The sequence below is a fragment of the Sturnus vulgaris genome, chromosome 4, assembly GCF_052056855.1.
Source record: "Sturnus vulgaris isolate bStuVul1 chromosome 4, bStuVul1.hap1, whole genome shotgun sequence".
In the NCBI taxonomy this organism is placed as follows: domain Eukaryota; kingdom Metazoa; phylum Chordata; class Aves; order Passeriformes; family Sturnidae; genus Sturnus; species Sturnus vulgaris.
In genome coordinates this window covers 46385939-46404257 of record NC_142246.1, presented here as the reverse complement: position 1 = coordinate 46404257, position 18319 = coordinate 46385939, and the positions used below count along the sequence as shown (strand labels likewise).

The 18319-nt window shown below is 41.4% G+C and overlaps 1 protein-coding gene and 1 long non-coding RNA gene across 2 annotated transcripts in view; one reads left to right on the top strand and one right to left on the bottom strand.

Moving 5' to 3' along the window:
• The first annotated feature begins 1227 nt into the window (after positions 1–1227).
• On the top strand, positions 1228–17966 carry FAM241A (family with sequence similarity 241 member A). The gene is made up of 2 exons (XM_088163824.1): positions 1228–1432; positions 14182–17966. Exons 1-2 carry the CDS (start codon positions 1331–1333, stop codon positions 14425–14427), a joined length of 348 nt encoding a protein of 115 aa, XP_088019950.1. The 5' UTR covers positions 1228–1330; the 3' UTR covers positions 14428–17966.
• LOC148223999 (uncharacterized) overlaps positions 2072–18319 on the bottom strand; it is a 32441-nt gene continuing 16193 nt past the window's right edge. Inside the window, exon 2 of the long non-coding RNA XR_015803281.1 lies at positions 2072–3777. This is a non-coding gene — a long non-coding RNA (uncharacterized LOC148223999). The remainder of the gene's footprint in view (positions 3778–18319) is intronic.

Here is an 18319-nt window from a genome sequence, read left to right as displayed (position 1 = left end):
GCTTGTATATTGCCAACCACTTATGAAGAACACTTGCTTGTAGCCCGAAGGTGTGACTATGCCACAGTACACTGAGTGGTTTTTAGTGATTGTTTTAGGTGTGCTACAGCTATTGCTTTTTGTTGCCCAACAATAATGACAGGAAAAGCTATCAGCAGGTAGAATTTGCTCCAAATGACAGTGGGATTTGCACCCAGCCATATAATATTAATACGGATATCTGATTTCCACTGAATCCTACACTTACACAACCTGTTAGCACCTCCACGAATTGCTTATGGAAAGAAAACTGAGCCAAGCAGACCTGCCACCAATTGTGCATGAATTGGATGAGGAGAAAAGATGCATAAGGATGACAACAGTGGTCCCACCACAGTTTGGGAATGCCACACACTGAAATCCAGCTTCACTTTCAGCCTCTGTCCTTCCTGTACAGGGGTAGACAGCATGGATAAGGCATACAAGGCTGGCACGAGTAAGGCCTCTCTACAGAGGGATGGTAGTGCTCAAAGCAGGAGCCAGGCACACAACCTGTGAAGCATTTCATTAACACAGAATCAGAGAAGCCCTTGGAAAAAACCTTTAAGACCACTGAGTCTGTTAACCCAGCACTGCCAAGTTCACCACTGAACTGTGTTCTCAAGTGCCACATCTACACATCTTTAAATACCTCCAGGGATGGTGCTTTCACCTGGGCAGTCTGTTCCAGTGCTTGACCGCCCTTTCAATGAGGAATTTGTTTCCTAAAATCCAATCTAAACCTTCTCCGGCATTGTCCATACACTAAGTCTTATCTTCGGGATCTGCTGTTGCGTTTCTTTCTTCCTGGTATGTATTAGTTCCTTTTAAAGAACAGAAGAAACGATCCAAACTGCTTCAGAAGAGAGAGCTCAGTGTTTCCTCTCTCCCGAGGAAGGAACAGCAAATGCCACTTCTTACATTGCCAAGAGGCAGTCATTTCTCCCCAGGGAGATACCAACGAGGAGTGGTGCTAAAATTAACACTTTATTAACACCTGGCACTTCCTGCTTTTAACAAAAGCTCTGGAAATCGAGTGCTTGGGGTAGCCTATTTTTCGCTCTAATGAGCAGCAAGCAGCTGCACGGCCCGAGGCTGGAGCCAGCAGCAGGAGATTCCCCGCCCCGGGGCTGCTGCCAGGGGCCGCCCCCGCTCCCGCGGCACCGCCTTCGCTCCGTTCCTTCCTCCCTCCCTCCCTACCGCCGCTCCCCTGGACCCCGTGACGGCCCCGTCCCGTCCCGTCCCGCCCCGGCAGGCGGGCGCGGCGGGAGCGCGGGGAGCCCTCGGTCCCGCTCGGCGCGGAGCAGCAGCCATGGGCTCGGCGGCGCGGCTCCCGCCACCTCAGCCGCTCGGGGAATGCGAGCGGGAAGCGGGGGCGGCGGCCGCCCGGCACCGGCGGCGCCCGGAGGAGCAGGTGGGTGCCCGCGCGTGAGGGGTCTGGGAGGGCGGGCCGAGGCTCCGGGGCTGCCCCCGCCGCCGGGCAACGACAGAAAAGCGGAGACACCTTTTGATTCCTCTCCCGTAGCATTCCCGGTACAGCCACTCGTGTGAGCCGCTCCCGGGTAACGCTTCGTTGCGGCGGGGCTTATGCAACCTGCGTGGGGCTGCCCACGCGTGGTGTGGAGTATCCCGCCAGTGGGCCCGCCTGACCCTCATTCTTCCTCTGGGGTGCTTAGTCCGCCTGGACGAAAATGGGAGCAGATGTACAAGGGTAGTCCCGGCACGGCACCCACATGTATCTCGCTGGAAATAACCGGGGTGCTCTTGTCATTCCCGGAATTCCCCCCAGTAGTTCAGCTCTTGTGTTCGTTCATTTGAGTATTTTAAGCTTTTAGTCTGTGTATTACTTAGGAAACGTAATGTATTGTAATTGGAGGAAAACACCAACTCTTTTTTTTTTTTTTTTTTTTTTTTTTGGTCTGCTTCAGGATTTATGTTTTTATGGTATGGAAGTGGGCTTTTTGCTTAGGAGCTGTTTCCCTGTTGTAAGCTGCTTTTCCAGGCACCCTTTTGTTTTGCAGACAGCATTGTCCCGGTGTTTAGACAAAGGCCGTGCTTTTAATGCACCTTTATTGATGTTTCATTTAAAGGAAAAAAGAACACAACCTTTTTCATGCACAATAGTAGAGTGCAATGATCTGCTCTGAAATGTAATCATGATTGCACAGGGGCAAGCAAAGCTGCGGGAGAGCATCCCTAAGTAGTTTCCAGATGGTTTTGATTTCGTTAATCATTTTTGTTGAAAATTCTTTCAGGATGCTCTGCGCTTAACCATAAATGAGCCATGTTACAGCTGAAGTAGCTTAATATTGGAAGGTATCTGGTAGTACTTGCCTGACATTACATCTAGAAGCGGGCCACTCTGAAAGATTCTGCTGCTTGAGAATTCGCTCAACCACATTTATGTAAACCAGCACATCTTCTTGCCCCTTTCTCTAGAAAAATGGGGCAGAGCAGAGCACGTGCCCGAATGTAGGGTAAGGACAGATGCACCAAGGGAGGCTCAGAGTTCTCTGTGTCCATAAGGCCTCCTGCAGGATGTCACAGGAGGCAGGTAAGGAGTATTTGGTGGTTCTAGTTGCTGTCCTCCCTGGAAAGAGAGGTTAAAAAGTTGCATCACATCTTCTTATGTATTACTGTGCTCAGACTAGTTGTAATTCCTCGCTAAGGAACTTTTCCCTGCAATTTACAGCTGCTTCTTAGCGACAGGTGTGTTGCGGTTTCAGGGAATGATGCAGGCTGAAGAGCTGCGTTCCAGTGCTGCCTTAACACATTTTCAAATGAAACTGGTAAATAAAGGTACTGCTTGTGTGGCTACAGCCACAATTGCCACACAAACTCTCTTTCTACTTTTCTCAGGCACAGGTAATGATCCTGGCCCTTTCTGGCAAGTTCGGGGGTAACAATAGGATAGCAGAAATTTTAAATAGGCCACAAGGAAGAAGGAGAAAGTCCTTCCTATTTATTGGATCTGTTTCACTGTCATAGCACAGAGTAGTTTTTCTGCATACTGAGGTGCAGTTAGCTGAGAAAATAATAAACTAGGTTAGGAAATAAGGATTAGCACTTGCCTTTATATAATATACAGAGAGAATTTAAATATTGGATAAAATAATAGTAAAATAATAATAATTGGGTAAGTTAGCAGTATTACTTTCTTTTTTTTGTGTAGGGAAGACACAAGGAGTTGGTGGTACCTAAACTTGCTGCAAACTTTGACAGAAAGTCCCAGATTGTCTTGTTCAAGAGAACAACGAACTTGATTTGCAGGGTCTCCTGCGTCACCAAGCTTTGTCAGGCTCTGCCTTTTTTGCTTTCATGAGCATGTTCAGTTTTCTCTCACAATAATCAGTTTCCCCTTTTTGCTCTCGTGGAGGAATTGTTGTTGACCTCTGCCGTTCCAACGGGCAAGGATCCTGTTTCCAGGCTAGGTCTTTATTGGAGTCTCCCGTGGAGGCCCAGCGCTGTCGCTGTGTTTGCTGAAGGTATTTGCACTGCTAACACAGACTCTGGTCCTAAGCCTGTGTTTCCTGTTCCATGTTCTCTCCTGAACTATAAATGCATGCGCCACTTTTAGTCAGATGTGCAATGCAAAAGAAAAGTCAAAATCTGCTTTGGTGTTGGTATAAATTCTTACTTCTCTCATCTGGTGTGAAGGAAAGCCTGCATAAGAGAAAATCCTTCGGCTTTTTTTGAGAGGGACTTTTAGGTGAGGATCTGGGGCTTCAAACCTGGGTGTGATTTGGTTTTTCCCATTTCCTGCAAAATAAACACAGTTTGTGTAAGATCATACCTTGTAACATAAAACTAAAAGAATGCCTTCCTGACAAGCAGAACCTAAGTAATGATAAGTACGCCTTTTAATTTATTTTTTTTTAAGAAAGAGTATTCTGTAGGAAATAAATCTATTTCATGCCAAACCCTCTGGCTTTAATTTTTTATTGAAGCTTGTTATTGTGTCAGCACAGGCATGCCTAATGAAATTACTGACAGGTACATTTTTGAAAGAATGGAAAGTTATGTAACTAAATGTTATACTAGCCTTTGAAATTCATTATTGCAGTAGACTGTAGAATTACCTACTTCTGTGATTAGATTGGAAAGCGGAACTGGGTGATAACTTAATTTGTATCCTTTGTAGGTTTGCATGCAAAGGTAATTATACACCTATTTTAGTCTTCAAAGCGCTGCCTGACCTGTGTAGTTGCTTCCACCTCTCCGATATTTCAGTGCTGGAGTTCAGAAGTAGTAAGTGAAGGCACCCAAAGATTCAGCTGCTCCTGAAGCCATGGGGGTAGGTTGCTGCTTGGCCCCTCAAGGTCATATTTTTTTCCTAACTGGTGATAGTTATTAGTCAGACACATAGATTGCCCTGTATTTTCAACATCACTAGAGATAAAGACCTCAAATCTTCTTCTCTAACCCACTTCCTAAAATAGGTTAGCCGCTGTCACATTACTGCATTCTAATCTCATCAACACCTATAAATTAAACTATTAAATAAGAATAGAAAAGCATGAGTATGTATTATTAAAAGTTGATGCAGAAGTCCTATGTTTGCATCGCCTGCATCCTGCATATGCCCTACAGCAGGCCATGAGGTGGTGTTAGCAGGATGCCCAGAACCTTTTCTGTCTATAGGGACTTTGCAGCCAAGCTGTGTGTCACAGTGGAGCTCCTGACAGTTGTGGCACTGTGGTTGCCTTCTGTACTGAGAATTGTGGGCAGTTCCCTGGCTGGGCAAGGATGGAGTTTAGTTCCTTGTAATCGAAGTTGAAGGCTATAACAAAATTGCCAGTTGCTTCAGTGAGGCCAGGATTTCCATACTGGTTTATGATACACAGAATCCATAGTGCTGTTCAACTGTAAAACCAAGGCTTCTAGAAAATGTTGAAGTAGAGAGTTAATATGTGATATGTGTATTTGCAAGTAGATTTATTAGCATAAACTATTACCTTTTCATTAACCTGAGTTTGTAAGCCTTTGGGATGTTTTATTACTTTGAAGAGTATTTTATGGCTGCAAGTGGAGTATTTTCTGTTCTAATAGATGGCTTCAGATTTAGAGGTGCTGTTACAAAAGGGCTTTGAGACCTGAGAATTTTGTTGAGGAGGTATGGGTGTCTTAACTAATTTCAAGCCCTGAACTTTTTGAATAACATTACAGTATCACTAGTATTTCTCCAGAATTGAGAGGATGAGCAGAAACAGAACTAGAGAATAATATCAACAGACCTGTGGCAAGCCTTGTGTAAAATCTTCATTAGACTGTTGGGTGATTGTGTGCTATGTTGCTCAGAATGGTGTAATTTCAGTCATAAGTTAGTAATGACCAAGAATGCTTTAAAGTACCCTTGTATATGTGGAACTTTTAATGCCTAAGGCTGGAAACCTATTTGTAATTTATTCCACGCTGAGATAATCTGAAAATTACAGGTTTCTCCTGCTCACAGCTGTTGGAATTTGTTTCCGAAAGTAGTCATACTTGACAAGGCGGACTTAATCCCAAATTAGTTTTGGCTCTACAAATAAATTAACTCTATTGCAGAGGTTCATAACTATAAAATAATAGATGATAATAACTTTCTTAAAAGTATTATTTAGTTTTCTGGGGCTTAACAGCATTTGAAGAAAAAAACCCCAACCCTTCAAACATACCTGTAGCACTTACAATAGATAGGATAATATGCTCTGTTTGAATGATGGGAAGATCCCATTTTCTAAAAGAAAAAAGTGTTCTGAAGATAGAAGCAAATAGAAATATTCTCTCTTTAAAAGACAAAATTAACAGCTGTTGGTTTTCAGCAAGCCAGTGCGTTTGATACCACGCTGAATGTACGAGGACTGCAAATCTTTTTGCTGAGTCAAGCTGACTAGTTTTAGCGGGGGGACCCTGATAAATGAAATCCAATAGAAATAAAATGTTGCAGGTGTAATGAAAAGAAGGATTAGATACTGCATTAGATCTAGTGTCTATGTAAAATTACAGTATGGATTGGATCAAGTTACAGGGATAGTAGCAGGAGCATAAGAGTGTAAACCTAAAGTGGGGGAGAGAGGTAATTGATCTTGACATGGGGGCAAGGCGGGTTTTCTCTCCCATGGACCCTCCTGTGCCAGGTTCCTGTCTTTCACACTTTCCAGTCTGGTGTTGCATTACTAGGGAGTTTACTCCTGAAATTATGGGACATTTTTTTGTGTTTATCAAGGGAAGCCTCTGTTCTTTTTGAAGCTGTCTCTGTTCCATCTATTCACAAGTTAAAGTATCTAGAAAAGCCTTTTCATCTCTTCAACACAAAACTTTTCCTGGTACTTCAGAGTTTGTTCCAGCATCTGTTGATTCTAAACCTGAGTTGCTGTAAAAGCTGACTAAAGGGAATCCAGCACTGTTGCTTTTCTTATGTTGTTGCTTGTTTCTATAGAAACATCTTGTCTCAATTTTATAAATGATTTCTAGATTCTTGCTGTAAAAAGAATGTTAACCCAATCTTTGGTTTGCAATCTTTTGTTTAAACTTCCTTTAAGTATGTCACTTTTGTTGGTAGCTGCTGTAAAGTACTTTTGGTATTAAGAATTTTTCTAGTTTTCTTGAATTTACTTCTTTTTCCCAGAGGAAGAAGTTAAACTTAGTTTTTTCTGTCTTGTTTCTCATCTGGAATTGAAGTGTTTTTGTTTTCTCATTTCCAAGTCTATTGATCTTTTCATAGTTAAATATCAGATTAAAGTTAGCCTAGAGAAATGAACGTGGTTGATTGTTGTTGCGTTTTTTCCTCTCCAGACAGCTGAAATTAATTTTCTTATCTTTATAGTCTGTTGGCTGAATATCAAGATTTTTACTGCTTACGTTTACAAGGTTAAATACTAATTGTTAGTTTTACACACGCAAAGGATGCAAAGGGATACCAGTCTCTTCCTGTAGTAAAGAGGAAGAAAATCAGAAACATTTCCAATAAAATCGCTTGCAAATTTCGCTTTCTTTTAATTAAGCTTAAGCTATCTTTTAAGTAAAAGAAAGCAGGGTGAGAGCCTGATCAGATGCCAGGTGTTACTAGTAACGAAACTATTTTGCATATGTGGAGAAGTAGGAGGCAGAAAGGCAGCAGCCACCAGGCCAGTGCATCAGCTGGGTTTGTGCAGGTGACCTGCTCTGTGGTGAGGCTGTGGTTTGCACAGAGAGGAGGTTACTAGCTGGGAACCTGCTGTTGGCTGCGAATCTCCAGAGCCTCTCCATGGCAATACACTGGGTGGACATACGGCTGAGTACTGGTGAGATTGGATCATTCATTCCCTCAGGACTTCCATGGCTGGCTACCCAGCTATTAAATATTTGTAGCTGTGTGTTGGCTGGTGGGTCCCTATCTGCACCCAGTAGAAGTCAGTCTCTTTTTCCGGAGGGGAGGGAACTTGTGGTTTCTTCCATCCTGGTCTCTGTCATCTGCTCACTTTCTTCTTCTTTTTTTTTTTTCCCTGAAGAGTGGTCCTGAAGTATTTTCAGTTTTAGTTTGCATCTCCTAAAAAAGTTAGCTCTGAGGCACTCTCTTCTGAACATCAACATCCCAACTTATTGAAAAATACTCCTGTTTTTGAAAGTAAGCTTGTTCTTAAAGTTATATCTCACTGGCTTTTTTGACATTTAGGTGTCTGTGGGCTTCAGATAACGGACACACCACCTGTTCCCTGGAGTAAAAATAACCATGACTGGAGTCATATAGATAGTGAGTAGTTAAATACTGCAGGGAATACTTTTTACTTGGTAAAAAAATGGAATGTGCAGATGGGTATGTAAATGTGACATCCCTGCATTTCTTTATTTGAGGGTTGGGGTCTTCTTAACATCTCATTCAGAAGTCATCCCTGCATTCTTTATTACAAGGATTTTTTAACATCTCATTTAGATGTCATTAGACACGTGCTTGCTATGGAACTCAAAAGGGATTTATTTTCTATATAATCTTAAATATGCCATTCTTTTTCTTTTATTCATAATTGTACGTATGATGGATTGTGATTTGAGGCAGGTCAAACAATTTGGAGACACTGCTGCTTTTCTGTGGCGGAGGTGAGCGTTATGTATACCTTTGTGTCCTCTCTCTTTTCCTTCTTTGCCCAGCAGCACTTTTTTGACTGTAAAATCATAAACTTTTACATGGAGAGTAGTTATATTCCCATTTCATTGGCTTTTTCTCCTCCACTGTTGGAATTCAATGTTTTTCTAACATCCTTTCAGGCGTTTGATGAAAGAAAAGAGGCAATTATAGAACTTGTATTCAGTCTGGTGCTATTGTTAAGTCTGTGGTGGGAATTTTTTGGGTTGTTTGAGCAAGAGAAGACTGTTGAGGTTCCTTCTATTCATTAGTCATGACCAAATAGAAGAATGCTGCTTGGTTTGCTCTAATGGATCTAGTACCTTCAGAGTGGTTGAATGGTTTTTGTTTTTTTAACAAAACATCCTGAATCTTCATGGGGAACCAGTTCCTTATGTTCATCTATTCCCTCCTCCCACAGTACAGAGGCTCTTGAACTTTATCCAACTATTTCACTCAAGTCAGTTACTTGGGGTTCTTTTTCCACACACACACAAAAATTTCAAAGGAAGCATGCCATCTCAAGATTCTTAGGCTAAGTGTGGAAAACTGTGGATCAAGCTTCTGCTTCAGCAGATAAAATGCCTGGAAAACCATAACTATACATGGTCTCCACATAGCCACATCAGGGGTGAGGTAACAGAACTGAAACTTGTGGTTACTTTAGAGCTGTTCAATCCTCCCAGCAGAAAAAATAAATGTTAAATCTGTGCTCTCATGCTATTTTTGATTAGACACAGGAAAATAACTTCCCAAGTGTGTAAGGTAGTTTTGTGTCCCTCTTGGATCCATTTGTGTTCTGCATCTTCCAAGGGCTTGACAGACTTTCTTGGTTGTGATCTGCAGATAGTCAGGTGCAGGAACTGTGTGTTCTCAGCAATTTGAGGGGGAAAGACCATAAACTGGCTACATTACACAGAGGAGATGCAGACAGGGATCAGTTGTAGGCCACTGTGAAAAGTTCAATGCTAACTTTATCCTTTATCCTTCTCTCCTAGGGAATAGCATATGACTCACTGCAAATATGGCTTCTTTCTGGGGGGAGGATGTTGTGATGGGATCTCATGTTTCACTGCCTGCTCAAAGCACCCTTAGATAGGAAGGAGGTGAGCAAGAAGATTGTCCTGTTAGACTGGTGTGGAGCAGCCTCTGCTTGTGACATACCATGTGTTTTCCCGAGTTTAGGAAGTAGTGAGTTTCAGTGAATGTGTGGAATTTTGCCATAAGCAGGGGTTATTAGTGGTCAGAACACAGGGTATTTTGTGTGTTGTGTTGATAACAGACATAACTGGAAAAGCCACAACCAGATGTTAGCTGGCTTCAGTAGGATGACTAGGACCTTACCTTCTTTATTTTAAAGCCAGTCAAGGAAAGATTCAATTACATAGGGGATTTTCTTTCAGAAGCACTTCAGGTATATAGGAGCATCAGCTGTTCTGGAAGCTGATGGAACTTGTCTCTTAGTAGTTCCTGTGACCTCCTTGTAAGGTTTCATTCTGAAAAAAGATAATTTTATGGCATCCTGCATCACATCTGCAGGGGCTGTCATGGTTCTCCTTGAGGCATCAAAGCCCCTGTGCTATTTGGCCTTAACAGAGGTGGGAATTTAATTCCAGGTTTCAGTATAAAAGTTTTTCAGAGTTTGGATCTTTTAGTTCTGACTTTCTGCCAGTAAGCAGTGGGGGACAGCAGCCCATGGCTTTGCTGGTGAAAACGTGCCATTTTGAATAGGAAATTTTGTAATAGCAAACGTCTGAAAAGACCAGAGGAAATGATGTGGTTGGTGGGAACCTGCAGGTACCAATGGATTTGTGAAAGACATTGTTTGTGCATGCTGGGCAGTGGAGCGGATCAGATGCTTCCCTTTCTGTTCTGTATGATAACTCTGTTTTTAACTTTAAATAATTTAAAATAAAAAATTAAAAACCAAATAGAAAATTGAGTATGCAAACTTTGGAGCCCCCAGCACAGGAAAGATATGGACCTGCTGGAATGAGTCCAGAAGATGGCCATGAAGATGCTCAGAGATGCATGAAGCTGCAACTCTCCTGTTAAAACAGGCTTGAGAGAGTTGGGGCTGTTCAGCCTGGAGAAGAGAAGGCTCCAGGGAGCCATTATAGCACTTTCCAGTGCCTAAAAGGAGAGAATTTGAGAGGGACTTTTTACAGGGTCATGTAGGGATAGGACAGGGTTTCAAACTGACAGATGATAGATTCAGACTTAGGTCATCCGCGTAAGTCTAAAATAAAATTATACTGATGTAAAATTAATTTAAATTACAGTAAGAAGTAATTCATTACAGTAATTTGATAAGAAACATGAGGTTAGGAAAGAAATGCAGTTAGCATTTCTAATACATTCTGGTTTAGACTTATTTACTTAGGAAAGCCTTGTTCTCCTTTCCCCTTCAGGAATAATATCATATGTGTATATTTGGTAAGTGTCTTTCAGCCAGTTGGATGGAGGGGGTAAGACAATTCATGTCTGGGAGGCAGTGCTGCTGTTCCTCTCTTTTCAGGAGATATTTTGGACATGGATTAATCTCTATCCATCTAGATCTCTGGCTGCACTGCAGTTCCCTAGTCTCTCTGAATTTCTTCATCACTCCTGTATTTCAAAGAGTGAGGAAGGGCAAACAAATGAGTGTAGATGAAGTGGATGTCTCTTACATTCTCTCCTGAACTGTAGCAGATGAAGTCTGGGAGTGCCCCCTGCATGGCGTCTGTTAGTTATGAGGAGAAGAGCAGCTGGGAAAGGCCTGGAAAGCATGTTTTCTCTGAGGCTAGTGCAGATCAAGAAATTCCCTCTGCTCCCTCCTGATACACACTTGATTCTTAAAAGTTATGAAGCATATGCTAAGTTGTTGATTTTTTTAAACTAGCAAATTTGAAGCAGAAACTTCTGCTTTTACAGGAGGAAGCTCTGGTTTTGCAGAGGCAAGGGGGTGCAGCTGCTTGGAATGGGTACATTTGTCTCTCCACATTTTGTCTGTTATGGTAGTGTCTGTCTAGTTTCAGTCTGATTCAGCAAGATTAGTATGAAAATAGCCCTATGAAAATAGTTCAGTAAAAATTAAAGAGTCAGCTGGGAACTGTGTGTTCACTGAAGACGGCCAATTTCTAAAATTGTTTAGAAAAGTATAGAAAAGTTTAGAAAGTCAGCAGAAAAAAAAAGAAAAGAAGAAATTGATTCTGAGGTTATGATTTGAGGGCTATGGCACATATATGGGACTGCATGCTGTTTTACTGATGCTCTGAAAGTTAGTGAGAGAAATTCTAGCTGCAATGTTAAAGCTTACTTATTATTCTGTAGCAATTTGGAGTATTGTAACATTGCTGGCATTTGCCCTAAGGATTCTGATTTAGCTACACCTCTGAAGACATGTCTTTATCTAGCATGTGAAACATCATGCAATAATAAATAAAAATATGCCATCAGTGTTTCATGACTGATCATCTGTTCTCAGCTTCACTTTCTTTTTGCTGAGTTGCCTGAAGCAAGATATACTTCGCCTGAATTAACTGAAGCAGACTTTGAAGTCTTGAGAATTTTCATGATAATTTTGAAGGGTTTTATAAGCTATTGAAAAATATTTGTAAAATTAACTTGACAGTTGTTCTGTAATTAAACATACATTTGTCAGTCTCTGTGCCTGGCAGCTCCCTGTGTATAATTGCTTTAGAGTCCATGAATCTACCTTTGTTTGAGAAGGTGAGGGAGGGGTAATGAGAAAATCAAAAATACCTGGACAGCCTACGTGAGGTGGAATTTACTGTGTTTACCTTGTTTAAGAGACATTGTGCTACTTCTTGCTGTTAGCTTGTCAAAGCAAGTGGGGCTGCAAGCACAGTTGTGTGTCCTACAGCTGCCTCATACTAGGAAAGATGATGTTGGCATGGACACATGTGGTTAATCCTGCTTTGCCCAGTGGGAGCTGCAGAGGAGCTCACAGACCTTTGTCTGCTGGCAGCCTCCTGGCCGGTGCTGCATTTGCTTTGAGTGAAGGCTTCCAGGACCTTGCTGAGTACCACTAACAGGCCAAGGGCAAAGTAATATGTATGTTTTCGCCCTCCTGGTTGCCCTGGCCATGGCTAGAAAATGTAGTGATTTCTCAGCTCTTCTCTCAGAAGTGGTCTCTGCACTGCTTGACGTGAGCTGTGCTCTGATTCCCTCCACCGTCGTCTGTCACTTGCTCCTTCTGGTCTCTGCATGCACGAAGCAAATAAATGTATTTTCCCTTCCCAGCACATCCTTTCTCTTTTCCCGTGGTTGTTGTGATCAGTATACACTTAGCCTAAGAGTATGTCTCCCTGTGCTCCTTTGGAGGGATAAGAGTTCCATTGTGTTCCCAGCCCCGCCTAGTTTACAGGGGCTCACAAAAGGCTCTGCTTTTCCAGAAGAGACTGATCTTGAAACACTGGGATTATTGATGACTCAGTATTTCTTTGAATTAAATAAAGCACCGTTAAAGGCAAAACTCTGAAGGAAATCCAGTAAGGGGGAGAAAACAACCTGGACCTGCGAAGTGAGCTGAAAAGAGGCAAGAGAGTGTCTGTCTGTACATAACCTGCAGGACTGCAGTTCTCCCCTCTCAGGCTCTTCTGTAGAACCACGGAAAGAGTGAACAAAGTATTAGTTATGAATTACTTATGAACACATTACTATTTAGGCTTCCTGTACCTGTCCCTTTATGGGATTCAGTACTGAAGCTTAAGCCAGACTCTTTATGAATAAGTAAATTTTTAAAAACTTCCTGGTACTTTCAGCTGAGGGACTGTTACTGTTTGCTGGATTTTTTTTTTCAGCAGCAGCTGTAGAGCTTTACCCAGAACTTTCAGCCAGCAGGTTCTGCATGGTGGCCTTAAGTCTGGCCTATAAAAACAATATTGGCTTCATTTGGTCTTTGCTGGATGTTTTTCTGTAAGAATGGTAATTCACTTCATTATTTATTAATGGAGAGCCTGGCACTGGTGTGAAAGGGAATTTCTGTTTCTCTACCAAGACTATACCATAGAACAAGAGATGCAGAATAGCATTCATCCTTGAAGATGGAACATGGTTTTTTTTTTTTTTAATGTGGGAGTAGACTAATTGCAGGTAGAGCTTGTGGGCAATTTTTAGGACGTATTGGTCAGTTGAATGAATTATTTATGAGTACCTGCTGCATGTGTTTTCACTGCTGCCTAATGGAAGCATTAAAAGACTCATGTTCATCATCTTGAAAACATGTTTGCCCTGTCATACCCAAACACAAGACAATAAGGTTTTGTGCAAGAATCTCTGGACATTAGGGGAGAGAGATGAGATCTAAAGCTCTAATCTCATTACAATTTACATGTTAAAACATTGATGTTTTCTGCAGTGATATTTAGCTGTGGCATCTTCACTTGAAGACCTGTGTCTTCCTGTCCCTTTACTCTGCCAGTTTTTATTTCACAGAAGTCCAGAACTTGTTTCTCCTTCCCTTTGCCTTTTTATTACCACCACTTTGCTTCTGTGCAGTCCTTGGGTCTGTCTTCCTTTACCTGACTTGCATGGCTTCCTACACCAACATCAGGATAGATGTTTGTCACTTTCCTGGTCAAATCCAGTACCCTTCTTTCAGCAGTGATTAGTAGCCCTTCAGTTCCTGGGCTTCAGTGCAAAATACTTCATAGTTCATGTTTAATAGTTTGATATCATTCATGTAGTTCTGGAGGTGTTCTGGAAATAATTGAGCCAAATCCCCTCCCTGAAATTAGAGGCATCATTCCATTGTGGTTGTCCTGACAGCCACAGGCAGGTAAGATGTATGACCTGCAGGAGAGCTTTATACCTCTTCTAGAGTGGCATCTGAAGGGGAGGGAGGCTGTCATATATTTGTAGCACCACTTCAGATGTCACAGGCTTGGACAAATGACATCCTTAGCATTGCACCAAGGTCATAAGCTGTGTAGCATTTTCAATCTCTTGATTTAAGGAGTAGATTTATTGCATGTGTATCTTAGTTTTGCATTCAGATAGAAACAGATGAGATACTTCTTCAGAATCACAGTAATAAAACTGTACAACGTATTTCCTCTTTTGTCTTCCATCTACAGGTCCATCAAGAACAAAGGAACCACACCACAGAACCTGTGATAGATGACTATAAAAAGATGGGGACTCTCTTTGGAGAGCTAAACAAAAGCCTTATCAGAATAGGCTTCACAAGGATGTACTTCGGAGAACGGATAGTAGAACCTGTAATAATTATATTCTTCTGGGTTATGCTCTGGTTTCTTGGCCTACAGGCTCTTGGACTGGTGGCTGTTTTGTGCCTTGTCATTATTTATGTACAACAGTAAAATTTTATAGATACTATTTGTATTATGTATTTCAACACTGTCACTATGTCAGTGGATTTATGTGTTTAAGTAAATGGGTGGTATATCAAAAGCTGCGATGCTTCAAATTGTTAAAATTCCAATGAGGGGGACTAAAATTACATTTTAAGCCAAATCAGCAGAGCCCTACTACATCTCTTGGGGGAAGTAATGAGATGTTTGTAATATAATGGTGTGAAATGTACTGTTTTCTGGGCTCTTGGGGCCTTAGGTGAAGGATTGGCTTTGCATTTTCCCCTCCCCTCTCCCCATGTTCTTGCTTTGTATAGTGAAAATTTCATGTCTGGTTTTCAGAGGACACTTGATGTGAGTGTTCTGTTTCACTACTGGGGGGGGGCTCGTGCTATTTATTCCCTGAATCTGCATAATTTGTTGATGTTTTGCTGAAAAGCTAAATCTACACAAGGGAGGTTTGGTAACAAACCTGCAATGACAAACATTCATAAGATAAAGACAATTTCCAGACACAAAAGCAACTTTGGTTAGTGTAGTTTAGTAAGCTCTTCCCCAGGAAACAAGCTGTACCAGCAAAATGCCCTTATACTAATGTTAGTGACTTCACACAAGACTTCAGCTGTTGTTTAGGAGAAATTGCAGTCCTACATTGGCCAAGCCGTCTAATGTTGCACTGCCTTGTTTTTTGGGAATGTACTCGGCTCCTGCTGCTATTTTTCTTTCTTTATTCTTTGTACTTGCTCTTTCCCCCAGCTTTCCTTCTCAAGATAAATATTTGGATAATTCATGGAGTTTGTAGGTAGTTCCAGCTGCAGTGTTGGACACTTGCCATTCCAGACAGCAGTGTTAGAATGTTGTCTGCTTTCTCTGGGTGGTGTGAGAAGTGGCTGAACAACCAGATATCAGACCAGATCTTTCAATGCTTCCCACATTTGCTGCAGTGTGGGCCCACACAAGCTAAATCCTTGTGCACCTAAGCAAACTGGACCTGTTTCCTTCATTCAAGACAAGAATGGAATTGAAATCAGATGGTCATTTTATTTAGTAGGCTCCTTTCCATACTAGGCAGCAAAAAAATGCCTACCAATAGGTGTATGTGATGGGCCACGCAACCTAGAGAATAGGTTATATAGATGCAGGAGTGGGTGCAAAATTCACTCAGCTCCCCAGTAGCCACCTCAGGGGTATGCTGGGTATTTCCAAGTTCTCTTCTCATGAAGAGAAACAGAAAAATGGGACAGAATCTTTACTACTTCTACTTTATTACTACTGCTAAATAGGCTACCAATTTAATATTTGCTGTACATTACTTTTAGCAAGAAACTTAATTGCAGAATTGGCTTCATCTGTGGTAGAGAGATTTGCCTAGAGATGTAATAGGAGATGTGAAATTCACAGGAAATTACTTAACTTTTTGCGGTGACATTTTTCCTAAATGCTTTTACAACAATAAATTAGTTGAAGATGCTGTCTTATTCAAAGACTTTTAAAGTTAAGGGAGGGTTCTCTATAGTCCCAGTCCTGCAACTGGATTCTCAAGACTAGCTTTATGCATGGATCATTTTGTCTGTTAGGCCCTGTTTCCAGGACACTTGGCTCCAATTCCTACAAACTTTCCTGTTAGGGAAATAATAGTTATTTATGGCAGTGAACATGAAAGCCCAGCTCCTCTAGAGTCTTTTGTGCTGAAATGCCATCTCTAGACATGTCTCTATGCTTTTCTAATGAACAAGTAGTATCTTTCTGAGGAGACAGGTCACCTCTCTGGATCTTCAGATGACTCTGCATGTGGATTCAAGAGGCTCTGCTGAGCTAGCAGGACTACAGGGCACTCGGACTGAGACCCAGCTGTGTAGTTAGATGGCAGCTTGTGTTCATTGGCACCTGGTTAAATAGTTATGCTGGTAGCAGGGAAACATTGGTGTTTCTGGATACAGGGGGGCTTTGTTGTTCAAAACTTGAAGTCTCAAAGCAAACAGCAAGTACAGGCTGAACTCAGAGCCAGGAGCTCTATATTCAAAAGTGCCTAGGGGTAAGTTTTGGGGTTTTTTCAGGTCCCCTAGAAGGAGAACATCTGTTTACATCTTTGTGTATTTGTATACATAGAATGATGGGATTTTGTGTATTCTCCTCCTGTATAAGGGCTGTGTTACAAAAGCATCCTGTTGTTAAAAGTAAAAAAAAAAAAAAATCCTTTATTTCTTCCCACAATCCAGTTACTGTACAAAGGATCTCATCTAATTCCTTTCATCCCATAGGAAAAAGCGTGTCTATGATAGCCCTGTTGCAATAGTTCTCTTGAGTAAAGATGGTGTGCTGTGAGATGGCATGTGGTATTTCCTTGAAGTGGTCATTTTGCTCTGTACATAAGGAAGGGGGAACAGTGAACCACGGGTGTGACCAACAACTTCAGTGAGGATGTTGTTTATATGCATGTGACCTTTCAGTATGAGCAGAACTGTGACTGTTCCACTCATGAATTCAGTTCAGTTGTTTGTTTGATGTTCATGTTTGTGTACATGTACTCTGGGGAAAGGTAGGGTAGCTTTGGGACTGAGATTGTGTTTAGTGAATGTCTTAGGTGGTTTCTCTTAAGGGTAACTATGCCTTGTCCTTCATGGAAGTTTTACATTTTTAAACACCTGAAAAAATAGAGGTTGACTGAAAATAGAAAAAGAAGAATGCATTGCATGGACAATCCCCCTCTCCTGTTTGATTTCATACATTCCCTTGTACATAACAATTTGTACTGAAGCATCTGTCCTAATTTTGTGCTGTTACTATACTGTCTCCCTCTCCTTTGCAGGGAAGGCAGGAGGAGCTAAGGAAAAAGGGGAACTGGGATAGAATCACACATAGAGAGTGGAAAATGGAATGCGGCGAAACGATGCATATATGTGTCCAAAGAAATCTGATCATAAATGTGTGCCAGAAGTAGGAGGAAATGGGGGAACAGTCCTTTCTTGTGTTCCTTATTCCATCTAGATACAATAGGAAAGCAAAGGAATCACCAAATTTTCAAAGGATGTCCCTAACTAAAAAAGCAAGAGCTTAATTTTAAAAAAGAAAAAAAAAATTTCACTGTTGTCTATGTATAGTAAAAACTGATAATGTTGTTTATGCTGTTGCATATTATTATTATTATAGAACTGAAAGCACCTTTATGCATCTGTGTGTAGGACTGTATGAAAGAATTATGTCCCTTAAATCTGTGTTAAACAACAACAAACAGTATAATTCCTGTTGGTCAGTGTGACATTGCAAGCGTGTTAACATAACCTCCATTTTTAAGGGATGGACTCTTCAGTACTGTTTCACACCTGCCAAATGCCTAAATGGTTGAAATAGTGATTGAAACAGAGTGGTTGAAACAGAGAAGCTCTGCAGGAGAATCTTGGAGAACCCTGTTTGCACTGAAACATCATCACATCAAAGCTGTCCATATAAAAAGGAAAAATCATATTTCTTAAAAACTCTGTATTGAATTAATCCTATGGGAAGCACTTTGTTACTCTTTCTAATAAAAAGTATTGCCATCAATGATATCTGTGAATTCTTTGTGGTGCTTTGTTCAAAGTTACCTGGATCCTTTCAAAATGTCACGGTAGGCCCAGATGAAATGGGGCAGTGTTCACATGTCCACTGAAATTAGTTAACTTGCCACTGGTGGAGAAAAAGCTGCAGTAAAAGAGCTGATAAACTGAATCATGTCTTTATGGTTGTATGCAGCAAGTTATGCCAAACTAAAAGAGAATAAATAGTAGAGCTAGATGTTAACAAATAATGGCAACCTTATGGTGTAAAGTAACTCTTGTTTCACAGCATATTTGTTTTGCATCCAGAGCAGCCTCTGAAGGGAACCAGATGTAGTCAAGGGTGTGAAAAATTCTTTGAAGTG